Here is a 25,481-nt window from a genome sequence, read left to right on the forward strand (position 1 = left end):
CCACCCCAGCCTATTGTTCCCTATACAAAATGTCTCTCCAAGGCTCAAAAAGGAGTCTCCTTTTAAGCTGCATCTCCAGCATTCCCTGTTGTGCAGTCCTCTCTAGGTGCCACCACTGTAGCTCCTTCCATCACTCTCAGCATGTACTGCAGTCCAGGGAAATTCCCTCTCTCCTTATTTAAAGGCACAGTACAGTGTAATCACACTTGCTTATCACGTCAGTAAGTTCTTTCAGCTGTTCTTCCAACTCAGGTGCTGTTGTCTCTCAGAACTGATGTGCTGGTTGTGTGTATGGGGATGTCTACACAGCAGCAGGGAGATTGCTTCCCAGTATGGGTAGACACACGTTTGCTAGCTCTGCTTGAGGCAGCATGCTAAAAAGGGCAGTGGGGCCATGGTGGAAGAGCAGAGGCTTTGGCTAACCATCTGAATACCACCTTGCCTGATCCCCTGAGTATGTTCTTGTGTGGCTAGCCTGACCTGTTGCCTGTGCCACTTTAACCACACTACTATTTTGAGCATGCTAGCTGAAGCAGTGGTAGCACGTATCTGTCTGCCCGCCCCGGGAAGCCCCTCGCAGCTGCTGTGTACACATTTCCTGTGTATGTATCTGCATGTGATGTCACCCTTTGGTGGCTGACCCACAATGTGGTGAAGGGACTTGTACTACTGCCTGCTAAAGGCGGTCTGTGTGTTTGGAGCTGGAGGATCCAGGGCTCTAGTCTTGGCTCTGCGCATGTGGGTGACTGTTCTAGTAAATCGAATCTGCTGCTTCCAACTCACATTCTTTGTAGCATGTTGTGAACCCTGTGCTACTCTCTCTGATGGTGCATTCACCCTTGTGCAGAGAACCAGCACAAGACCTACATAAGCCCTCTGGACACAAGAGAATTTTGCCCTAAAGGAGGGTGTAAATCGAAAGGTAACAGGCCACAGCTTTATTAAGGATAATGACGTCAGAGCGTAGAAACATACAGATAGTGCTTGCTGAATTACACCACTACCCTGTCTGATTTCCTCCAAATTCCCACTGAGGTGCCAAGCCTCTTCCATCGGATCAAACAAGCAGGAAGGCTCTAAGGTCCCATCTACTGAGCAACACAGCAGTTCTTTGAGTAGTGCCCTGTGGGTGCGCCACTATACATGTATCTGTACGCCTGCGCCTCTGATTGGTGATTTTAGGTAGCAGTGTCCGTTCGGCCTGCACATTCACTCTCCCTCATGCTCTGCCTTGAGGCTATTTAGCACTGTAAGGGCGAACCACCCCCAATTCCTTTTCAACCGCAAGATGGAGCAAGTAGCAGGCTGGTTTACTTTGAATCTATGGCTACTTACTCTCTTCTACACCTTTCAATGACGTCAGCATTTCTAGTGGCCCTCACGTCAGCATGACAAATATGGGAAATAGCGGTGCTGATGGCTCACCCAGTCTTCACGGTCTTCTTTAAAGACAAAGTCACTCTGAGGCCGCACCCAGAGTTCCTCCCCAAGGTGGCCTCATCCTTCCATATGAACCAACTCATCCACCTCCCTACTTCTTTCCCAAAACTGCACCGTGATAACAGGGAGGCGATACTACATATGCTTGACGTTAGGGGAGCCTTCACATTTTATTTGGACTGGACAAAGGGCTTTAGGAAATCTTCTAAATTCTTCTTCTCAATTGCGGACAGATCTCAGGGCTCTGCAATATCAGCTGAAAGGCTCTCCAAATGGGTCTCAGACCGCATTAACTATTGTTATCCCTCAGGAATTTGCATGCATTCCACGAGATCCGTTTCCCTCTTGGTCGCGTTCGTTAAAGATGTTTCCATCTCAGAAATCTGCAGGGCAGCAATGTTTGCTTCTGCTTATACTTTTGCAGAACTCTACGCTATTACTCGAGACTTAGCTTCTCATGCCATCTTTGGCTCCACAGTATTATCATCAATAATAGGCTCCACTCCGAAGTCGCAGCCCTCCACAGGGGATACTGCTGTAAAGTCACCTACAGTGAAGCACCCATAGAGACAGTACTCGAAGAAGAGCTTATTACCTCGTGCACTAATGATGGTTCTTCAAGTGAAGTTCTTCAACAAGTGAAGGCTCAGCTGAAAGTTTGATAGAATGTAACAAAGTTTCTGGCTAGCTTTGTGTGAGGAAGTGGAAAGACGGTGTCTTTCAGGGACGTGAAATTATATGTATGTGTACACAATTTTATTTCTATTAGCAAAGTAATTGTCTTAACAAATATATCAACCCTATCAGGAGACTGTGCTAGCTAGGTCTTTCCGTTTCTGACAAGTTATATCTTCCTTTTGAAAACCAATCATGAATTCATAGCTCTGGGGTTGATTGTCATAGCTGCATGAGTACATTTCTGAACTTGGCTTGCGTTATGTGAATGATAAACGGAAAACAAAGTGTGATTTATAGAGCAGTTTGGCCAAATTGCTCTTATTAGATGGAAAAATACATTTATTGAATGCATCTAGGCTGAAATTATCTCTTCAGTGATGATGATGAATGCTTGTAGCTTTGTAAACATGCTGAACATTAAGTTGGTAAATGACTGTATCACTTTGTGATTGATTATCAAGTTTGGCCACGTAAGCATCACGACCTACACATATATCTCACAGTCTGCCTGCATTCTGAAGCCTACTTAATGCTCTGTTTTTTCTAATTAAACTTTTATTGAATTTTCTTCTCCTTTTAATACTCGTTTTGATTCTCTTATGCGCAGATGACAAAAGACTTGCACCAGCCATGTGATTCCCTATTTTAGAACAGTCCCACTTTGCAGGATTAGCCATTTTTAATGACTTTAATCTCCTTTTTGAAAGTGATTTTTCTCATTCTGTTACATTCCTTTGATTGCATTAATGTAGAATTATTTGGAAAAATCACTATTGCCAGGCATGTCACACCACGTTTTAACTGTATCTTCCCAATGTAAAATACTCCAGCAAAATTCCTTAGCATATTCTTCTGGGCTTATTATAAGGCTTTTCTCAATTTAAAGTGGCAAGTTAAAATTAACAGCATTGTTTTTCATTCCATAAAGAGATAAATGATAATGAGTTTTCCCTCTAATTTCTTCAGTTTTAGTTTTTGGATTCTTTAATGTTTTGTTTGTAAGGAAGTCAAGGTAGATTTTGTGTGGGAGCAATAGTTGTCCAGCTATTTTTAAATTCTAAAAGGCAGAAAAAACAAATATATTAAAAGGAAAATAAAAGTTTAACACTTAAATCAATAAAATGTCTAAATCAAACTGCCAAAATGAGACAGTCTTGCTTTCAATTTTATGTAAACAAACATGAAAAATGTTATTTCACTTGAATCCATTGAATGCATGTCATTCAGAAAGTAACACCATCTTTCTTTGATTAAAAAAAAAATTAGTCCAGTATGCTGGGAGGGCAGCAGGACGAAGGGAACGCTGTTTTTCAATTCTTAGCATCTTTCCTAAAGTTGTTGCCATGTCCACCTGCTGTGTTTTGGGATAGATCAGTCAGTTTCAGACAAGTGTGAGAACTTCTTAAACATATTTGTATCGCTGAGATAATGGACTAACTTCACTGCTGGCACAGCACATATAATCATATTGAAGTTAACGGAGTTGTACTGGGTTATGCTAGCAGTGAATTTGGCACATCGAATTTGCAGATTGTAAAAGATGCTATGGACACTGAAGCTGATTTATTCATCAAAGTGGTTTAAGCCTATCTGTTTTTTTCCCCCTGATTTCACTCTTAAATCATTTATGCTTGTGTACCAATATGCAGCAAAATATTTAGTCTTTCTCTGTGATAATAAAGTATGACATTTTACATGCCTATTTTTACAATGATTTTTATTTAATGGCAACTTCTTACAGTTTAGGCCACAGCCAGTTAACTTACAGAGTAGTAATATTGTGGGGTTTTTTTTCCAGTAGAAAAACTGTAGGAATAGCAAATTCACCATGTGCTGCCCTAGTTCGGGCCCTAGCATCCCCCTCTCTCGCTTTTGTCTCCATTCCCCTTGAGGAGCCCAGCTGGCGTGAGCTGGGAATTAGTGAGCAGTGATCTACCGGTACCTCCCCACTGAATCTAATCCAAGAAGCTGGCAGCCAGCTGAATCCTTCCAGTCAGAAGGGCCCATTAATGCAAGTCCCTAGGGAGGCTGCTCCTCCTTTGCTTGGAGAGAGAGAACCCCTGTGAATGTGGCTGACATCAGAGAGAGAGAGAGAGAGAGAGAGAGGCTGCGCAGAATGAGGAGCGAACCCGAGTCTTCAGTATGGCATGCAGTAATGTACAACAGAGTAGATTTAAATATGGAGCATATTATATGATTGCTCATACAAAAAGATATTAGGTGTTGGTTACAGGATGAGAATAGAAAGAATTAAAAACAAGTCTCTGTAAAAATCAGTGGATGAAACTTTGTAATGTTCAGGCTCCGCCAGGCTCTTACATTCCTGTCTAACACAGGAACACTGAACGTTCTATAAGTTTAGGTTGCTTGTTGAGAATTATAGTACATTTCTGTAATGAGAATAAAATACTGTTTGCCTGCCATCAGTCATTCTGGAGTAGCAGGTTTGGATGAGTCAAGGTGAGGACGCTGTGGTCGTGCTGCGTAAGGAGAGAAGGCCATCCTTCCACACAGCGCCGTGCTAGAAAAAATGCAGCACATTTTTGCTAGATAAGTTGTCTTGTGTATGATTATTTTTATACATTCTTGGTGGAGTGTTCTAAAGTAATGCAAATCCCTCTCTTCCTGGGATGTAAAGGCAGACATTTGACCAAGTATACTATGATATAGGGCATAGGTTCTTGTATTGATGATATCCTCATTAACTTAGTTTTTCTTTGAGAGCTATTCTACTGTACATGTGCTTTAATTTGGTGAAGCTGTTTAGTTGGTAGACAAGTGTATGGGTGGCAGCCTACGCAGTTGGAGGTGGGCTTTTTTTGTTTTTTTTGTTCGGTTATAATAATAGTTGAAGTTGAATCATTAAATGTTTTAGAGGGTAAATGTTTGTGTTTGGAGAAATGGTTCCTTTTTGCATTGCAGTGCTTTACCTACCGCTCCTCTACTCTCACAAGTTTTACACTGTTCTTCATTCAGGGTTCAGTTTTATATCACACTAGTGGCATCTTCACTTAACTTGACATCTTCAGCATTCTCTGTGGAAGGATTACATTTGCACTCATTTTGTTCTCTATCTGATGAACAATTCAAATTATGAAATATGCTAACTTTTTATGTATTTTCTTAAAATAACCATTCTTCTATTCATTGTGTTTCTTTTGGAAAATACTGATTTATGAACTATTTTCTAAACCCTCATCTTTGAGCCATGGAAGTGGGAGCACTCTGTCATTACAGGCTTGGCTGTGCTGTTTTTTTCTTCCTGAAGTTGGTTTTCTGGTGATGACACACGCTCAAATCTCCAAAGATTATTATTAGTCTTTTTATTGCAAGTCTTTTTTTTGCATTTGGACAACATTGCCTTTCTAAGCCAATGAATATGGTAACAATCAAAATTTCTTGACAGATTCAACTGAGTATTCTCAAATCTGTTGCTTCTATTTCACATGGATGTTGAATTCTGTTTGCTTTTTCTACATGTTACCGCTTTTGTGCAGCTTTTTAAATCTGTTTCAATTTCAAGAAAGAACTGAAAAGATTTTGTTAAAAGGAGACATTATTTAAAATCATTCTGATGCATCATTTAAAAATAATCCCACCAAATCACAGGTGACCACTTAATACTGTAGCTCTTAGACATGTTTGTATTGCTTTGCTTCACAATGCATTTTATTTTCTTTACTTATTGTTTGTTCTTTTACAGTACAGTGAGTAGTTAAGCCTGCTAAAGAAAAAGGCCTTATATCAATGCTAAATGTTTGAATGTTCATAACTTACATAACAATGTGTGCTTCTCTTCCTCTTTCTCAAGCATCCTTTAAAATTCAAGAGACATTTATGTCTTTTTTTTTTTGTTCAGCAACTGATTTTTTTTACTGTAGTAGCAGAAGCCCACAGTGTTGTTGAGAGGCTTTGTCCTTATTTCACAGATGCACTGGGAATTGTTTTTAATCTCCTTTCTGCTTTCCCATTACAGATGGTGATGACGACCCACAACTCTCCTGGGTGGCTTCATCTCCCTCCAGCAAAGATGTTGCATCACCCACTCAGATGATAGGAGATGGGTGTGATCTCGGCATCGGGGAGGAGGAAGGGGGGACTGGCCTGCCATATCCCTGTCAGTTTTGTGATAAGTCCTTCATTCGCCTGAGCTACCTTAAAAGGCACGAGCAGATCCACAGTGACAAACTACCTTTCAAATGTACCTACTGTAGCCGGCTTTTTAAACATAAGAGAAGTAGGGATCGCCACATAAAGCTTCACACGGGGGATAAAAAGTACCATTGCCATGAATGTGAGGCAGCATTCTCTCGCAGCGACCACCTCAAAATTCACCTGAAAACCCACAGTTCGAGCAAGCCATTCAAGTGTACTGTCTGTAAGCGTGGCTTTTCCTCCACCAGCTCATTGCAGAGTCACATGCAAGCTCATAAAAAGAACAAGGAACATATGGCAAAGACTGAGAAAGAGGTGAAGAAGGATGATTTTATGTGTGATTACTGTGAAGAGACATTCAGTCAGACAGAAGATTTGGAGAAGCACGTAATGACACGCCACCCACAGCTTTCTGAGAAGGCAGATTTGCAGTGTATTCATTGTCCTGAAGTATTTGCAGATGAAAACTCACTGCTTTCCCACATTCATCAAGCCCATGCCAACAAAAAACACAAGTGCCCTATGTGCCCTGAGCAGTTTTCTTCAGTGGAGGAAGTCTATTGCCACTTGGATAGCCACAGACAACCTGATTCCAGCAACCACAGTGTCAGCCCTGACCCAGTCTTGGGGAGTGTGGCGTCTATGAGCAGTGCAACACCTGATTCAAGTGCATCGGTAGAACGAGGCTCCACTCCGGACTCCACTTTAAAACCGTTGAGAGGACAAAAGAAGATCAGATCAGTGGAAAGAGAGGAAGGCCAGAACTGGTCTAAAGTCACCTATAGCTGTCCTTACTGCTCCAAGCGTGACTTCAACAGCCTTGCTGTCCTCGAGATCCATTTGAAGACCATTCATGCAGACAAACCTCAACAAAGCCACACATGCCAGATCTGCCTTGATTCCATGCCTACGCTGTACAACTTGAACGAACATGTCAGAAAGGTGCACAAAAACCATGCATATCCCATGATGCAGTTTAACAACATTTCTGCCTTTCACTGTAACTATTGCCCTGAGATGTTTGCAGATATCAATAGCCTACAGGAGCACATCCGCATCACTCACTGTGGACCAAGTGCTACCCCTCAAGATGGTAACAATGCCTTCTTCTGTAACCAGTGCTCCATGGGCTTTCTGACGGAAGCATCCTTGACTGAGCATATTCAGCAAACTCACTGCAATGTAGGAAACTCAAAATTGGATTCCCCTGTTGTTCAGCCAACACAGTCTTTTATGGAAGTTTATTCTTGCCCTTATTGCACAAACTCCCCCATTTTTGGCTCCATCCTGAAGCTTACAAAGCACATTAAAGAAAACCACAAGAACATTCCTCTGGCACACAATAAGAAGTCAAAAGCAGAGCAGAGTCCAGTTTCTTCTGATGTTGAAGTCTCTTCCCCTAAAAGGCAGCGGCTTTCTGCCAGCTTAAACTCAGTTTCTAATGGTGAATACCCATGTAATCAGTGTGATCTAAAGTTCTCTAATTTTGAAAGTTTTCAAACTCATTTAAAGTTACATTTGGAGTTGCTTTTAAGGAAACAGTCTTGCCCTCAGTGTAAAGAAGATTTTGATTCTCAGGAATCTCTCCTGCAGCACCTCACAGTACACTACATGACAACTTCTACCCATTATGTATGTGAGAGCTGTGACAAACAGTTTTCTTCAGTGGATGATTTGCAGAAGCATTTGCTGGACATGCATACTTTTGTGTTGTATCACTGCACCCTTTGCCAAGAGGTTTTTGATTCCAAGGTATCTATCCAAGTACATCTGGCAGTCAAGCATAGCAATGAAAAGAAGATGTATCGTTGTACAGCCTGTAATTGGGATTTTAGAAAGGAGGTGGACCTTCAGATCCATGTAAAGCATAGCCATTTGGGCAATCCAACAAAGTCACATAAATGCATCTTCTGTGGAGAGACCTTCAGCACTGAAGTAGAACTGCAGTGCCACATCACAACCCACAGTAAAAAATACAACTGTAAGTTCTGCAGCAAAGCTTTCCATGCTATCATCTTGCTTGAAAAACATTTGCGGGAGAAACATTGTGTCTTTGATGCTGGGGCTGAGAATGGTACAGCTAATGGCATGACCCCAACTAATAAGAAGACGGAAGCTGCAGATCTCCAGAACATGTTGATGAAGAATCCGGATACTTCAAACAGTCATGAGGCTAGTGAGGATGATGTAGATGCTTCTGAGCCGATGTATGGTTGTGATATTTGTGGGGCTGCCTATACCATGGAAGTCCTTTTGCAAAACCATCGTTTAAGAGATCATAACATTAGACCTGGGGAGGATGATTGTTCTAGGAAGAAAGCAGAATTCATCAAAGGTAGCCACAAGTGTAACATCTGCTCAAGGACCTTTTTCTCAGAAAATGGCCTCAGAGAGCATATGCAGACCCACCGAGGTCCAGCTAAGCACTACATGTGCCCCATTTGTGGGGAGCGCTTCCCGTCCCTTCTGACCCTGACAGAGCACAAAGTCACTCATAGCAAGAGTTTGGATACGGGAACGTGCAGGATCTGCAAAATGCCACTGCAGAGTGAGGAAGAATTTATTGAGCACTGCCAGATGCATCCGGATCTCAGAAATTCCCTCACTGGGTTTCGCTGTGTTGTCTGTATGCAGACAGTCACCTCTACCCTTGAGCTGAAAATTCATGGAACGTTCCATATGCAGAAATTGGCAGGAAACTCTGCAGCCTCTTCTCCCAATGGTCAGGCTTTGCAGAAACTCTACAAGTGTGCTTTGTGCTTGAAAGAGTTCCGGAACAAGCAGGACTTGGTGAAACTGGATGTTAACGGCCTGCCATATGGCCTGTGTGCTGGATGCATGACCAGGGGTACCAACGGACAGTCTTCAGGCTTGACCCCCCAGGAAGTGAATGAGAGACCGTGTGGCAGTCTGAGGTGCCCAGAGTGTAGTGTCAAATTTGAAAGTGCTGAAGACCTAGAGAACCACATTCAGTTAGATCACCGAGACCTGACACCTGAGACTAGCGGCCAAAGGAAGGGTACCCAGACATCCCCTGTTCCCAGAGTAAGTACTGCTGAACTTTAGCATCTCTTATTACACACAATGTAGACCACTAGAGTAACTATACAAAGCATTTAATAGGATTAAAAATTATCTGAAATTCAAATGTTATAAAATTAATAGTAAAAAAAAAAATCTTTTGAGAATGACCTGTGCTATAAACAAAGCGTAGCACTGCACAGGGAGAAAATAGGCATCACACAGATTTGTAGACTTCTTAGTTATGTATGGCAGGGTATCAGGGTTCATACTGCAAGCCTACCTTGAAGTTTTCAGCAGAAAGTTGAGCTATATGAACGATTCATTCAGAAGTCAGGGTTTGTGCATAAGTTTGAGTATTTCTTGAGTTCGCAGATCTGTAGAAACTGGGGAGACTTTCATGGAAAAAGATATTTTCAGTATCCAGGAGAAGGGAATTCTAGGTAGTTCACTTTACCACACCCCAGGAATGAGTTAATTAGAATGGATGGTAGGTTTGCAAGAGGCTTGTTTTCTTTATATAGCCTCTTGGCAGAGGTGTCTACTTTATTTGTGGTGTTTGGTGAACATGTGACCAGGCACCAAATATGAGAAGGAGGAGATTGGAATGAAAGATTTAGTGAAAGACCCTCAAAACTTTGCATCGCCCTGCGTAAAATTTGAGTCACTGCTTCAGAGAGGTTAGTTGTCTTGCTATATGACCTTGAGAGATGATATGAGCCCTGCTTTCTGGGGGCGGCGGCAGCGGCTTTCCTCACTCTCTGTGTGTGTGTGTGTGTGTGTGTGTGTGAGAGAGAGAGACCTGGAAAAACCTATGTGTAAGAAAGATACTTCCTTACAAAAATTCAAAAAGGAAATAGAAACAGTATCTTTATGGCTCAGGTGCCATACTGGCCACATTGATACTCAAATAATTATTAGCAGCTGTTTAATCACCAGAGGATATTGCACAGCAGTATTTAACTTGTGAAATCTGGAATTGGTTTGTTTCCTTCCCTTAATGAAAGTAGTTTTCTTATGTGATGCAAAAATTCTTGTAGTGTGTACAGGTGATATTCTTGAGAGAAAAGAGTTAGTTTTCACAGACTGTCTGCTGTCTTACATCTTTACTTTTAAGATTTTTGGCTAATTTAGTATGTAAGCAAGCCTTTAGAAGCCTGCTCATGAAATCTATTGTGTCTGCTGTTTATGGTGTCTTAAAATTGTTTGTTGAAATTTTAGTTCATGGTTGGGCCAGGTTACTTCTTACACTGTGAAGAACAAATGGAATGAGAAGTGAATATGGGAACTCTTCTCAGCAGACCAGTAGCAGTGACTGGAATACCAGTCACACCACTCTGACACTTTGAATGAAAGATAATGGGGTGAGATTTTCAAAAGTATTTACTAAGGGAGCTGGGTGCCCTGCTCTTACTGAAAAATTCCAGCCATAGACTCCACCTTATATTAGTCTGCTAATTAAAGTACCCCCAAATGATTTTTGATGCAGTGGGCAATAACAGAGTTGAAGATGCTTTTAGAGTGCACTGAGCGAGCAGTTCAGTAAGTGCAAGAAGACCTCAAGTCCTGACAGTGCAGACAGAATGGGCTCAGATAGAGCTGTTCATAGTGCGTCCTGTCAGTGATTCGCAGATTGTGTCCGCATCCCAGGTTCGATCTCAATGAAAATTTGTTTTGTTTTAGTTGCTTCTTTAGTACAACTGGATATTGCTCCCACTGGGTCAAGTGAATATGTGACTAGACCTGCCTCCAGCTGTGATATACATCTAATTCTGCAGAGGAATAAAATAAGGAATGGAAATATCCCTTCCTTCAGCGTGATGTCTCTTGAGAGTTCAGCTGAGTCTCTGAGTAGGTCACTGTCTTCTTTCTACTTCTCAGTTCTTTATTTCCTTCTAAATTCTCTGAAACAGATCTATTCTTTTCTGTGGGACTAATTCCTTTTTCACTTGGCCGTGCACACAGCCTAAAATATTTCATGCTCTTCCCCTCATCTGTCAGGAGTGGAATACATTGCTGTCTTCTACTCTAATTTCTTGCTTTAACTCTCTCTTTTCAGTGAGAGCTTCCATACCTGTTCTCTCAGGGGAGAGTTTAAGTTCTTCAACAAGGTAAATGCTTTGAATTTCATCCCGCGAGGGCAGATTTTAGTTCCTTTGTAGAAGATAATGAAAAATCAGCATTTGTGCGTACACCACATAGCACCTTAAACAGGTGCCTATGGCCTGCAGCCTGCACATATGCTAATGCCTGAAACCTGTATGGTGTATACGCAAGTTACTTGGAATAATTCATGATTTTACCTTTACTGATCGCTTCTGTACTTGAACAGTGATATCAGCAGGCTAAATAACTGTCAGTGCTTCATTCTGGGGATTAAACATGTAGATTGGGTCTGTTAAAATGTTTTTATAGCAAAAGGATCTTTAAAGAATTATGCTGTTTTTGGAAAATAATAACTCACTGTAGTATTTTCAGAATAGAAGTTTGTTTACCTTTGCTTGTAGTAAACAGGCAGTGGGGCCAATAGACAATCGAGGTGCTAAAGGAGCACTCAGGGAAGACAAAGCTGTTGCGGAGAAGCTAAATTAATTCTTTGCATCTGTCTTCACTGCAGAGGACGTGAGGGAGATTTCCACACCTGAGCCACTTTTTTTAGGTGACAAATCCTGAGGAACTGTCCCATACTGAAGTGTCAGTAGAGGAGGTTTTGGAACAAATTGATAAATTAAACAGTAATAAGTCACCAGGAGCAGATGATGATCACCCAAGAGTTCTGAAGGAACTCAAATATGAAATTGCGGAACTACTAACTGTTACATTACCTATCGCTTAAATCAGCCTCTGGACCAGATGACTGCTGGACAGCGGATGTGACACTGAATTTAAAAAAAAAAAGGCTTCAGAGGCAATCCTGGCAATTGCAGGCCAGTAAGGCTAATTTCAAAACCAGGCAAATTGGTTGGAACTATAGTAAAGAACAGAATTATCAGATACATAGATGAACATGATTTGTTGGGGAAGAATCAATCTGGCTTTTGTAAAGCGAAATCATGCCTCACCAATCTATTAGAATTCTTTGAGGGGAGCCAAAAAGCATATAGAGAAGGGTGTTATCAGAAAAAACAACATGGAGTCTGGTGGCACCTTAAAGACTAACAGATTTATTTGGACATATGCTTTTTTGGGTAAAAAACCCACTTCTTCAGATGCATGGAGTGAAAATTACAGATGCAGGCGTAAATATACTGACACATGAAGAGAAGGGAGTTACCTTACAAGTGGAGAACCAGTGTTGACAGGGCCAGTTCAATTAGGGTGGATGTGGTCCACTCCCAGTAATTGAGGAGGAGGTATCAATACCAAGAGAGGGAAAATTGTGAGACCAGTACCCAGAATTCGCTTACTACAAGACAGGCCCAACAAGGAAAATAACAGAAAATGGGCCATCATGTACAGTCCCCAGCTAAAACCTCTCCAGCACATCAAAGATCTGCAACCTATCCTGGAAAATGATTCCTCACTCTCACAGACCTTGGGAGGCAGGCCAGTCCTCACTTACAGATGGCTCCCCAGCCTAAAGCAAATACTCACCAGCAACTACACACCACACTAACCCAGGAACCAATCCCTGTAACAAACCCCGTTGCCTATTCTGTGCCCATATCTACTCTAGCGACACCATCAGACGACCCAACCACATCAGCCGCACCAATCATGGGCTCATTCACCTGCACATCTACCAATGTGATATATGCCATCATGTTCCAGCAATGCCCCTCTGCCATGTACATTGGCCAGACTGTACAGTCTCTACATAAAAGAATAAATGGACACAAATCAGACATCAGGAATGGTAACATACAAAAGCCAGTAGGAGAACACTTCAATTTCCCTTGACATTCTACAACAGATTTAAAAGTAGCCATACTTCAACAAAAAAAACTTCAAAAACAGACTTCAAAGAGAAACTGCAGAGCTACAATTCATTTGCAAATGTAACACCATTAATTTGGGCTTCAATAGGGACTGGGAGTGGCTGGCTCACTACAAAAGCAATTTTCCCTCTCTTGATATTGACACCTCCTCATCAATTATTGGGAGTGGACCACGTCCACCCTGATTCAATTGGCCATGTCAACACTGGTTCTCCACTTGTAAGGTGAAGGAGTACTTGTGGCACCTTAGAGACTAACAAATTTATTTGAGCATAAGCTTTCATGAGCTACAGCTCTCTAACTTCCTTCACTTCATGTGCCAGTATATTTACACTTGCATCTGTAATTTTCACTCCATGCATCTGAAGAACTGGGATTTTAGCCACGAAAGCTTATGCCCAAATAAATCTGTTAGTCTTTAATCATAGAATCATAGACTATCAGGGTTGGAAGGGACCTCAGGAGGTCATCTAGTCCAACCCCCTGCTCAAAGCAGGACCAATCCCCAACTAAACCATCCCAGCCAGGGCTTTGTCAAGCCTGACCTTAAAAACTTCTAAGGAAGGAGATTCCACCACCTCCCTAGGTAACGCATTCCAGTGTTTCACCACCCTCCTAGTGAAAAAGTTTTTCCTAATATCCAACCTAAACCTCCTCCACTGCAACTTGAGAGTGCCACCGGCCTCCTCGTTGTTTTTGTGGATACAGACTAACAGTAATACTAATACTTGGATTATCAGAAAGCCTTTTGGTCCCTCAACAAAGGCTCTTAACCAAACTAAGCAATCGTGGGACAAGAAGGAAGGTTCTCCTGTGGTTCAGTAACTGGAGAAAGGATGGGAAACAAAGGATAGGAATAATGGTTAGTTTTCACAGTGGAGAGAGGTAAATAGCAGGGTCCCCCAAGGATCTATACTGGGACCTATGCTGTTCAACATATTCATAAATGATCTGGAAAACAGGGTAAACAGAAAGGTGGCAAAGTTTGCAGGTGATACAAAATTGCTCAAGATAGTTAAGTTCAAGGCTGACTGAGAAGAATTACAAAGGTGGGTGACAAGGCGACAAAATGGCAGATGAAATTCAGTGTTGATAAATGCAAAGTAATGCACACTGGAAACCATAGTCCCAACTATTAGTAGAAAATGATGGGGTCTAAATTAGCTGTTACCCCTCAAGAAAGATCTTGGAGTCATAATGGATAGTTCTCTGAAAACATCCGCTCAGTGTGCAGTGGCAGTCAAAAAAGCGAACAGAATGTTAGGAACCGCTAAGTAAAGGGGATTAGCCAAAATGGTCAGGGACTCAATCCCATGTTCTGAGTGTCTTCAAATGTCTGACTGTCCGATGCTATGGCTGGCTAACAGCAGATCATTCAGTAAATGGCCCTGTTCTGTTGTTTTCCTCTGAAGCATCCGGCATTGTACAGTGTCGGAAGACAGGATCCTGGTCTAGATGGACCATGAGTGTGACTCAATTTGGTCGTTCTTATGTTCTAAGGTAACTAGGCTAGGTGGATTGAAGAAAATCCCTCTTCTCCAGTCTCTTGTTGGCATGCTGTACAACAGGTAAAATGCAATTTTTTACTCAGGCTGTTGTAAGTATACAATACAAGCTGAGTAGACTGCAAGAATTACTACTCTGTAATTCTTGATCACTTCTATGTTTCTTTTTTTAAACACTCTATTGATTTTGCTTTTTAACACAGGAAAGAACAGTTGAGGCTTAGAAAAAAATATAGTCATAGAGAAACTACACTGAGATTAGATTAAAAACAACAGGAGCACACATTTCAGTAAGCAACAGAATATATTGATGTCCTTAGTACAAAAGTGGAAAGGAAAGAATGTGTATAGATATATAAGGTACTCAGAGTGCCCCGCCCCCAAAATCACACTGCCAGTTATGCTTAAATCAAGCAAGTGAGAGTTGACGCTTTCAGAAGAGACCTTGGAAAAACTTAAAAGTGCAGTAGAAACTCCAAGGGCAAATGAGTATAGGGATATTTTTTTTAAAAAAAGGTGTTAATAGCTGATGGATGAAAAGAGAGGGGAGAAAGAAAAGATACAGCAGGAAAGAGAGAATCCGTTTATACCATTTCTAGACATATATGTTTATAGTTACCGTTGGCACACTTCCCCTTTCTGAAAGGGTATAAGAGTGTTGTTTTTGTTGTGTTCAGTGTGGATGTTTCTACTGATTTTTTTCAAAGTTGGTTAGAGACAGCTGGATGAGGATCAAGAACCTGGAAGAGTTAGGTGCACTCAGAGATCTTGTGACAGGTATTTTCTACCAGTCAAAATAAATTAGAGAAAATATGTACAGCATGTAGTGTAATGCTGCTTGTTTATCAACTACCCTTGGAATTTGAAATATATATAAGGAAGTATTATCTAGGTAGTCATCTCTTTCTGTCTCTCTCAGGTGTTTCTAAGGCACCAGTCTCAGTGGCATCTAAACATGGCATCCTACAAAGTTATTTTTGTTTGTGTCAAAATCATAAATGATAGAAATTTCTGCTTTCTGTTCAGGAAATGTCTGCATCTGAAAACTTGAAATAGTTTTCAAGGCATATCAAGCATATTTCATTCCAAATATCATCCAGAGGGATACATAAAATAAACTCTAGTTGTAGAATCTTACCACTTTCTAAAATCACCACTTTCAGCAGTATTTATGATTCTTATAGCTTTTTTTGAATTATTTCAGAGACAAATAAGGCTAAGGTTTCCTCTTCTAGGAATTTCTTAATGTTTCCTTCTGTTGAATTTGGGTATTGTATGTTCTGCTATAGTACAGCCCATCCTGAGGACTCTGGCTGCTTTCCCTTTTTTGAGGCCTTTTATTCTGTCTTGGTCATGTTAGAATTAATGCTTTCATTTTTCATTACAAACACTGTATATCAAGTCTCCGTTTTTCTAGGAAGTGGCTTCATTTGTGAATAATCATTGATAGGCTCTTACACATTTGCTGGAAAAAACAAGCGTGGCTAACGTTTTCATCCAGAGGGGTATGCCTGGTTGATTTAGTTTTGAGACAGATGATGTCTGGATGCATATTTTTAATACTGGAGAAATTAAGTTCCCACTCTCAAAAATGTAGCTATTTCTTCTTTATGGCACACATTTCTCATAATTTTATTGCTGTAGCTATAAGGAACAACAGTTGCTTAACGTTGACAGTGGCAAACGCTCAGGACTTCAGTTCAATAGCCATCTTAATTTGCATTGTTCTATATGACCCACCTAAAGTAAACATGTTAAGGGAACAAGTTGGAGAGACCTGGAAAATGGGGTGAACAGATCCTGTTTTCTGCTTCATCACTCAGTTCTCTCTCTTCCCTACTCTCTTCTGGGGTATAGTTCCTTCACTATTTTTTTTTCTTTCTCTCTTCCCTTGTAAAGCTAACTGAATGGAGGAATGTTTTCACTTCCTATGTAGAATAGGATTTTACTTCCAGGTTTAAAGGGGGGCAGTCTGGAAAACCCCTGGGAACAATAGCCATTTGTGGGGGGAAAAAAACAAGACCCCATCACCCAAAAAGTCTTATGTTGTTGTTATTATTTATTATTTATCATTCTGTTATTCCATGGCAGAAGAGGATTTAAGTTTCTTGACCCCATGAGGAATTTAAGCCTGCTCTTGAAAGTCAAATCATCTCATTCAGAGGTGTGCTACATGCATCCCATTAGCACCTCAAGCATAAGCTTTCTCTTAGTGAAGTTTGTTCAACAGTTTGTCATCATATCCACCCACTGATTCCAAAATTTTCCAGAAGTAAGAGGTGTATGTTAACAAATAAATATGAAGATCACAGGATCTATGATTCCCACAAGAATGGCAGTGGCAGGTTATTCCTGATACTATGAGTAAGCTAACTTTGTGGGTTTTTATTAAAAAACATGCCTGCTGATATTTTTAAAGCGAATTGATAATAGGCTATAGAACCATTTACTGCTAGAGTATAAGTACAGGTGATCACCACAAATGGCTGTTTGGTGGCCTTCTGTGTGTGTGCACATCAGCTGAGACCAAGGATTCAGTTGAGATGGAGATTGAAATGTACCCTCTCACTCCAAAGGCAGTCTGTCCAAGTTGGGATTTTTGTATGTTGACTGAGTAGTGTAGGAAAGTTCAGACTCACTGCCTGGGTTAGGATAAAAAAAACTCCAGTCTCCAAATCTGGCAATATATATCTTTCACAAGCACTAAAATTCACAAGAAAATTCTTTATAAATAAATACGTATTAATTTAATTTTAAAGGTCTGAATAATGAGTTGAGCTGAACCAGTGTCCTTGTTAACTAATGAGTTTATTAACTGATGAAAGATTTTAACTAGAGATGGATCTAAACCAACACCCTAGATCCAGACTTAAAAGTTTTTGGAGGAGGGGAAGATTTCACATTTTGAATGTGGCCATTTGATTTTTCCAATGTTTTCTGAGGTGAACTTGTGAGTTAGAGACACCTGTGTGTGTATGTGTATGTGTGACTGTGTACATGCACATATATATGTCTACTTGGTTTATGTAGGTAAGTGTGTGTGTTTGCACTCATGCTCAAGCTGTGGGACAAACTCCTGGAAAGCAGTGCTTCAGAAACCCAACCTTTTTTCCATTTGCACCCCACATTTTAGGCTGGACTCTGGGAGGCAGGGGGGGAAGGGAGACATTTCTGACTCATCTGGTGGTCTATATCCAATCCAAACTATTTCCCTCTGCACAGGTGCTGTTGGCTTATTGAATCAATTTTCACCCAACAGCATATTGTTTTATCCCATTATCATATTTTCTCTCATGTTACTACATTTAAACCAACCATAATGATTTACAACATGTAAGGCCCTGTGTGTGTACCAACATACATACACACTATGTACAGTATGCATTGTGTGTACATAAAATTCATATAAACAGAGATACAAGGTGGGTGAGGTATTATCTTTTATTAGACCAACTTTTGCTGGTGGAAGAGAGGAGCTTTCGAACTACACAAAGCCCTTCCTCAGGTCTGGGAAAGATACTCAAGAGTGTCATAGCTAAATACAAGGTGGAACAGATTGTTTAGCATAAGTAAAACACATATTCTAAGGGACCATTCAGGGGAAAGTGTCCTGTTAATATCCCTGCAGTCATAAGACAAAAAAGTGGGGTTAATGGGTTACAGGTTGTTGTGATAAGCCATAAATCCAGTGTCTTTATTAAGACCATGATTTTTAGTGTCTAGCAAAGTAATGAATTTAAGCTCCTAGGCTTGTCTTTAGAAGGTGTGGTACAGGTTTCCTTTGAGGACGAGTACTGAGAGGTCAGATATGAAGTGATAGTTTGGTGAAAAGAGTTCACCCATGGGTGATATGATGTTTTTGTCTTTTATCATTTTTCTATATAAGTTCATTTGAGAGCATAGTGATTGTCTGCTTTCACCAACATAGTTGTTATTGGGACATTTAGTGAAATGGATGAGGTATGCCACATGTTGTGATAGGCAAGTGCAGGACCCATGGATTTTGAAAGGTATGTTGTTGGGGATATTGATCATCGTAGCAGTGGAGATATGTCTGCAGGTTCTGCATCTGTTGTTCTGGCAAGGTCTAGTGCCACTTCGAGTTGATGGGTCCTGGTCTGTGGGGAGCTTGCTTGATGATGAGCTTGAAAAGGTTGGGGGGTTATTTTGAAGGCCAGAAGAGGGTGGGTTGAGGAAAGATTTCTTTTAAGATGTAGTCCCCATCAAGTATGTGTTGTAATTTTTTGATGATACCCCATATGGGTTCAAGTGTGGGGTGGTTGGTGACAACTAGGGATGTATGGTCAGAGGCTTTTTCCCCTCCTGTATTGAAGCAGGTTCTCTTGGGCTATTTGGATGACCTGTTCCATGATGTGATCTACTTCTCTGGTGTGGGGTATCCTTGTTTAGCTGTGATGCTGTGAGTTCCTTTCCAAGATCTGAAGAAGAACTCTGTGTAAGCTGAAAAACTTCTCTCTCATCAAACAGAAGTTTGGTTCAATGATTGATAATACCTCACCCACTTTGTCTCTCTAATATCCTGGGACGAAAACGGCTACAACAACACTGCAAACATACAGACAGTTGCACCTGTTATTATGGTACCGTGCCATGTTCATTAATCTTGATCTCCAACCTGTTGCTGAGGTGGAATGTAGTAATGAAAGTACTGGTGGCACCTATTTTTTTCTCTCCTCAGAAAAGTGTTGTAGGAAATTGGCTCCTGTACATGGAGGGCGAGGGCGACCTGCTACACTCCTCCAAATCCTTGGATTTCTTACTGCTGCCCTGGAAACTGAGTTCAACACATGGGCTTAGGGGTGGAGGGAATGCAACAAGAAATAATTTAGATATTAAAATATACACAAATGTAAATAATTCAGAGTGCTGGGGAATTAACTACAAAAGTGGGATTCTACCATTAATGGCTAGCACTGAGAACGTGGTGCTTGGTTTGGTTTTGTTTTTTAACAGTGACTAGACTCACACTTATGGGGCTGTCCACAATAGGAGTTGGAGAGGCAGGCCCTGAGTACTCATGACACAGTGTGATAGCAGCGGAAAGAGCCACTCCGCAATATTACTGTGGTAATAATTTCTTCCTAATAAACTCTATGCAGAAGGGACCCAGTTTTTCTAAACTGCACGTGCACAAATGCTTGTGAAAAATGTGCACCTCATTTGTGTGCTCTGTTGCACTAATTAAGCATACGTATTAAGCACGTAGTTATGCATTTATGTTTTAGATAATCAATATTTGTTCAAATGTGCATGTATTATTTACTCATACCCACACATGAACACATTTTAATATTTCTACATACTTTACGAATATCTAATCCAATTTATCTTTTGTAGGCCGCATTAGCTCCCCTAAAAATGGCATTGGGAGACGTTGTAGAGAGATCTACACAAGTAAATCTAAATCTGCACAAGTTTAGCACTGGTGTTTTTTGGTTTAACTTGGAATTCCTAAATTGTCGAGTGCATTTTATTCTCTGCAAATTATTTTTTGGATTCTTCCCTGTCACACTGCCAGAGTACACACCACTGTCAATCTGAGTACAAACCACATTTTCCCTGTTTGAATAAATGGCTTATAATTGCATCTTCACACTGTCTCCTGGTTTCTGCAGCTAAGCCTCATTAGTATGACATTATGACACAGAAAACACACAACAAACAGCGTAAGGAAATTATTTCTCATATTACTGTAGGATTTCCAAGATTTCTAATGGGAGACCTGTACAAAATATATTCACACCTTCCTTTCCCCGAGGTACAACTGGTCTTAGGCCTATTGTACTTTGAGTTTCCCTCAGTACAGTAAAAAAAATTTCCAAGTTGATCTTTTTCTGAAAGCAAACAGATCTCCTTTTAAAAGTACTTTGTTTCCATGCGCAGAAGTTTGTACTGCTCTGGGTAAAGTGTCAATAATAGAAGGTTTATGTCATAATCAAGTTATCAGGTTTTCAAGTACTCAGCACTGAAACTGTGATTTAGACTATCGTTTGAAATTTTTGCTTTGAGATTAAAGCCCTCTGAAGGCAGGATATTAGTACACCTTGAGTTTTCATTCAAAACCCTGTGCAACCTTGGTATATGGAAAAAGGGGTTAGGTAGGAGAAATGTTCAGCATATATAACGGACTGTATTTTTAATCACATCTGCTCTATGCTATAGTACAGTTTTCTCTAATCTCTTTTTGGTTATTAAACAGAAAAAGACGTATCAGTGCATCAAGTGCCAGATGACCTTTGAGAATGAAAGAGAGATACAAATCCATGTTGCAAACCATATGATTGGTAAGAAACTTTTTAAACCAGGCCTCTCATGGGCTGCTTGTTTTTGTTACTCTTCTTGAAATTCACTATTCTAATCATTTGTTAATATTCATGCTGGTTTTTTAAAACTTTGAGGGCAAATGGTTTAGATGTAATGATTGTTCATTTCAAAGCTTTTTAAATGTGTGGTTGTAAAAGTGTTACTGCTGAGCTTTTTCTACTCTTTTGAATCCTCTTGTAGCATTTTCACTTATATTAAAATCAAACTTTTGACAATATCTTACATTTTATAGCATAAATTTTCCTCTATCCATATAAAAAGTACTTGCCAGTTGTCAACCACTTAGGAGCAATTATGCTTCAATTTTGTATGTCATGACATTGAATAGATTTAATGGCTCACATTTTCCCAGTTAAATGTGATGAATTCCTGAGGCACATCGTCAAAACAAAATGCTTAAAAAGTTTTTTCAGTGCTTTTTTTTTTTTTCCAAACAGTTCTGGACTTTAGAAGGTTCAACTTTTCAGATGTTCAATTTTTTTTAAAGCAATACCTTGCTGAGATCCCTAGCATAACAAGCTGCAGCCAAGTGTTACTGTAATCTGAAGGGTTGTATTTCTATTGCAGCTGTATGGTCATTTTCTGACAATTGCAAAGAAGTATTTTTTTCCTATCTGTACAGATGTTATAAATATATGTGATGGCCCGAGAGATCAGTTTATTTTGATGCATAGATGACAAAGGAGTTTCTTATACATGTCACTCCAGGCATATGTTGTAAGAGATCCTTCAAGGACCCTACAGTGCACTTTATGTGTCCCATATGTTCATGTGCAGCATTTATTTTAGATAAGCATAATGGTTTTCCTAGAACAATTTTACATTTAGGAGGCTATTCTCCTCTCAATGCAAGTATGTAACTCCCATTATCATTAATGTGAATTATGCACAAATATTGAAGGGAGAATTAAAGACTGACACAAAGATTAAAAAAACCTCTTTATAAATGCAAGATATACACTGTCAGTCACAAGAATTTCCATAGTAGTGCTAGGCAAGAGTTTCAAGTCTGTCAAATAGAAGATAAAGATATCTAAGAATGTTAGCTTTTGTACCAGGTGTTAATGTAATCTCTTGTTTGCAGACTTGAAGGGTGAGATCCTTGCTAATTGGACCACAGTGATCTTAAAGTCTTACCTTCTTCCTCCCCCGTCCCCCTACTTTTTGTTAAGAAACCTGAAAGAGAGGTCTCCTTCGGAAAGCTGATATGTACTTTTAACTTAAAATGTAAAACAGAGGTTGATAATCAGTGATCTAAAACTATGTAGTGCATGGGATTCTGCTGTCAGTGTACTGTTTGATTACAGATGGAACTGTTTTATGCTATTTGAAATAAGTAACTTCTTCCTTTAACTTACACACACATAATATACACTTCATACATTAATTATTGTACCACCAAATTTCTGCTGTCTGCAGTAATACCTTGATTTATATATGGTAAAGCTTGAATTCCAATACCAGAAGCATTGGTAGAGTACATGTGGAGCTGAGAAAAGTGTAGTGCCTCTCTCTGGGAGGGCTGCAAATGTCAGTTCCTCAGAATTGTAAATAAGTTACAGTGCAAACTTCAGAAGACTGTAGAAAACTACAGGTACATAGTCCCAGTATGGGTAACGGATTTCAGTTCCGTAGGACTAAGCTGTGGTAAATACTAGAGTGTGCCAAGGCACAAATTGTGTATCGCATCCGATATCAAAGGGCCACATGCTTCCCTCCCTTGAAAAACCTATAGGCTGGGAGTGACTTGGAGGAGCTCCACAAGGTTCAGCTCACAACTGTCTTTCAGTTGGGTTTAGAAGATCAGAGAAGGGTTGAAGAATAGAAACTTGGATGGGAAACCAATCTTCTCTCCGGCCCTGTAGATCCTGAGCAACTCCACAACACTCTGTGGCCTCATCTCACCCAGGAAGCAGAGTTGGCTTAGGGACTGTTCTACCAGTGAGGTTACCTTCAAGGATATTGAAGGTATGGGGAGAGCAGTTATAGCTCATTCCACCACCAGGGACTCCCGCATATGTTTTTAATGCTAATCCAGTATTTCAGAGGCATGAATATCATGGATAGTGATTGCTCCTCTGGTCCGCTCATAGCCCACCTACTCCAAAGTTTGCACAGCCTGTGTTGTGCCTGTCCTATGGGCGAGGAGCCCTAACCATGCTTGTTTCACTCCCCTTCATATACTATAGCAGAGGAGGGCATATAGCTCCTTATTATTAAGGTAGCTTTACTTATAATAAAGGTAATGGGTTAAAGAGTTTTTCATTTTACAAATCTAGCCCAGATTGGTGGTGATGGAAGGGTAGTTACCATTCAGTAGCCTCTGAGAAGTGAGTTGGAGGTCTTGCTTGAATCCCAGTGGACCAAAGTCCATATTACAAAAATCACCACCATGAATTGTAACTTATTCAGAGCCCTGACAGAGAAATTAGCCTCCAAGTCAGGATGGAGGCACACTGGTGCAGTAGTGTGCCAGGGAAGCTTGCATTGCTGCGGCCCATGGTGCGTGTGCCCAGTGAGTAGAGGGGCTCAGTCACTAGATCTGACAGTCCAACATCTTTCAGCGGCACTAACTTTTTTTCATACTCTCACGCAGACAAAATAAATGAAAAGTGGCTTTCTAAACTCATACTTTATTCCTTTCAAATAATAGTCATCAAAACGATCTCTGCCTTGTAATGCAAGACACCTCCATAGCATGGTTAGATAATTACGTGATCACGTCTTACAATTTAGTTTTTAAACAGTGCCAAGTATTTCATCCTGTTAACTGGGCTCATCTCCCTCTTCTGCTTCTTGGCTGTCTACTCAGGAGTTAGAGGCCCTGGTTGTAATTCAGTAGAGTAGGTTGAAATTTTCAAAGTAGTATGGAGGAAATTTTCAACACTACTCCCACGCACTGCTTTGAAAAATTACCCTTCTGCACTCTAGCTCTTCATATCCTGTACGCAGCCACAGAAGCATATTGAGTCCCATGCAGAGACCCTGGTGACTGAACAGACTGGATACATTCCTGGAGCAGGTATATGGTAAATGCTTTGTTTTATTTTAAGCTATGAGCTGTAGGAAGGTTTTTAGCCACAGAGTCAGGCCCCTTTCGTCATGATTAGTTAGGAAGGGGTCTGGGGTTTTTGGGGTGGAATTTTTAGAGAGCAGAAGGTCTTTGAAACATTCCACTGATTGGTGCTCCTTTGAAACATTTCTGTCCACAGAGAGAAGGGATTCCCCCTTTGAAACATTTGCCAGCATTGGGGAGTCTACCCAGGAGTATATCAAAAAATGTCTGTAGTTCTTGCAGTCTCTGTACTCCTTACCTCCTGTTGTGCTGACCTGACCATGTTTCAAGTGTTTCCCCTATTCCCCCACCAACCACTGCCTCTGATGTGCAGTCTCTATTAGATGCCTAGAAGGATGGCATGCTAAGCAACTGGCTCCAACGGTGGAGGAAGAGAACATCCATGACAACAGCAAAAATCACAGAAAGCTCTTAACAGATCTTTCTCCTACGGCTGAGGGAGCAGTAGGACACTTGAATATTCAATAGTTTGACCACTGATAGGTCCTTGTGCCACGTTTGTGGCAAAGCATTCCCTCTAGATTTGTCTCTCATTTATTTATTTATTTATTTATTTATTTTGGATTTTACTAGTCTAAGATAAGGTGTCCAGTAAACATATTAATTTTTATAAGTACACACACAAATATACAGACCAATCATCTCTGTGTATTCTTCCCAGCCCCTCCCAATCAGTTACGTATATGATGATCAGCATTCTTCTGGCAAACTATTTTGAGAGCCATAGAGTGTAACAATGGGCAGATTATTGTAAACTAGGATGGTCTCCAGAACCTGTACTTAATTTGTATTGGGGAATACATAAAGCAGGAGGCCCAGTTTATTCATTTTACAGCTGTAGGGGACAATAGTGGCAGTTGTATTGAAATAGCTTTGTGGTCTGTATCTTGGACTGCTTTATAGACTTAGGGCTTGTCTACACTTATCGGGGGATCGATGTGTGGCAATAGATGCATCGGCGGTTGATTTAGCAGGTCTAGTGAAGATCCACTAAATTGACTGCAGATCACTCTCCCATCAACTCCTGAACTCCACCTGAACGAGAAGCACAAGGGGGGTTGATGGGAGAGCGTCTCCCGTTGACATAGTGTAGTGTGGACCCCGCGGTAAGTAGATCTAAGTACGCTGACTTCAGCTACGTTATTCATAGAGCTGAAGTTGCGTAACTTAGATTGATCTCCCCCCGTAGTGTAGACAAGGCCTTAGCATCCTCTGGCTTGGATGATGGGGAACTACCAAATTACCTAATTGTAATGATGAACGAGGCAAAAAGAAATTTCAGTGCAAAAAACAAATGGATGTTGCTGAGCAATGAGCTGCAGT

General features: G+C 40.6%; 1 protein-coding gene across 8 annotated transcripts in view; it reads left to right on the forward strand.

The window, feature by feature from the left end:
- The window catches only part of ZNF423 (zinc finger protein 423), a 326,267-nt gene that overhangs the window by 199,008 nt on the left and 101,778 nt on the right, over nt 1–25,481 (forward strand). For all 8 annotated transcript variants that reach the window (XM_075118370.1, XM_048816600.2, XM_048816601.2 and 5 more), the window contains 2 exons: nt 6,095–9,318; nt 20,958–21,042. In XM_075118370.1, coding sequence (XP_074974471.1) covers nt 6,095–9,318; nt 20,958–21,042 — 3,309 coding nt within the window. The remainder of the gene's footprint in view (nt 1–6,094; nt 9,319–20,957; nt 21,043–25,481) is intronic.

This window comes from Caretta caretta, chromosome 12, assembly GCF_965140235.1.
Source record: "Caretta caretta isolate rCarCar2 chromosome 12, rCarCar1.hap1, whole genome shotgun sequence".
Classification (NCBI taxonomy): Eukaryota; Metazoa; Chordata; order Testudines; family Cheloniidae; genus Caretta; species Caretta caretta.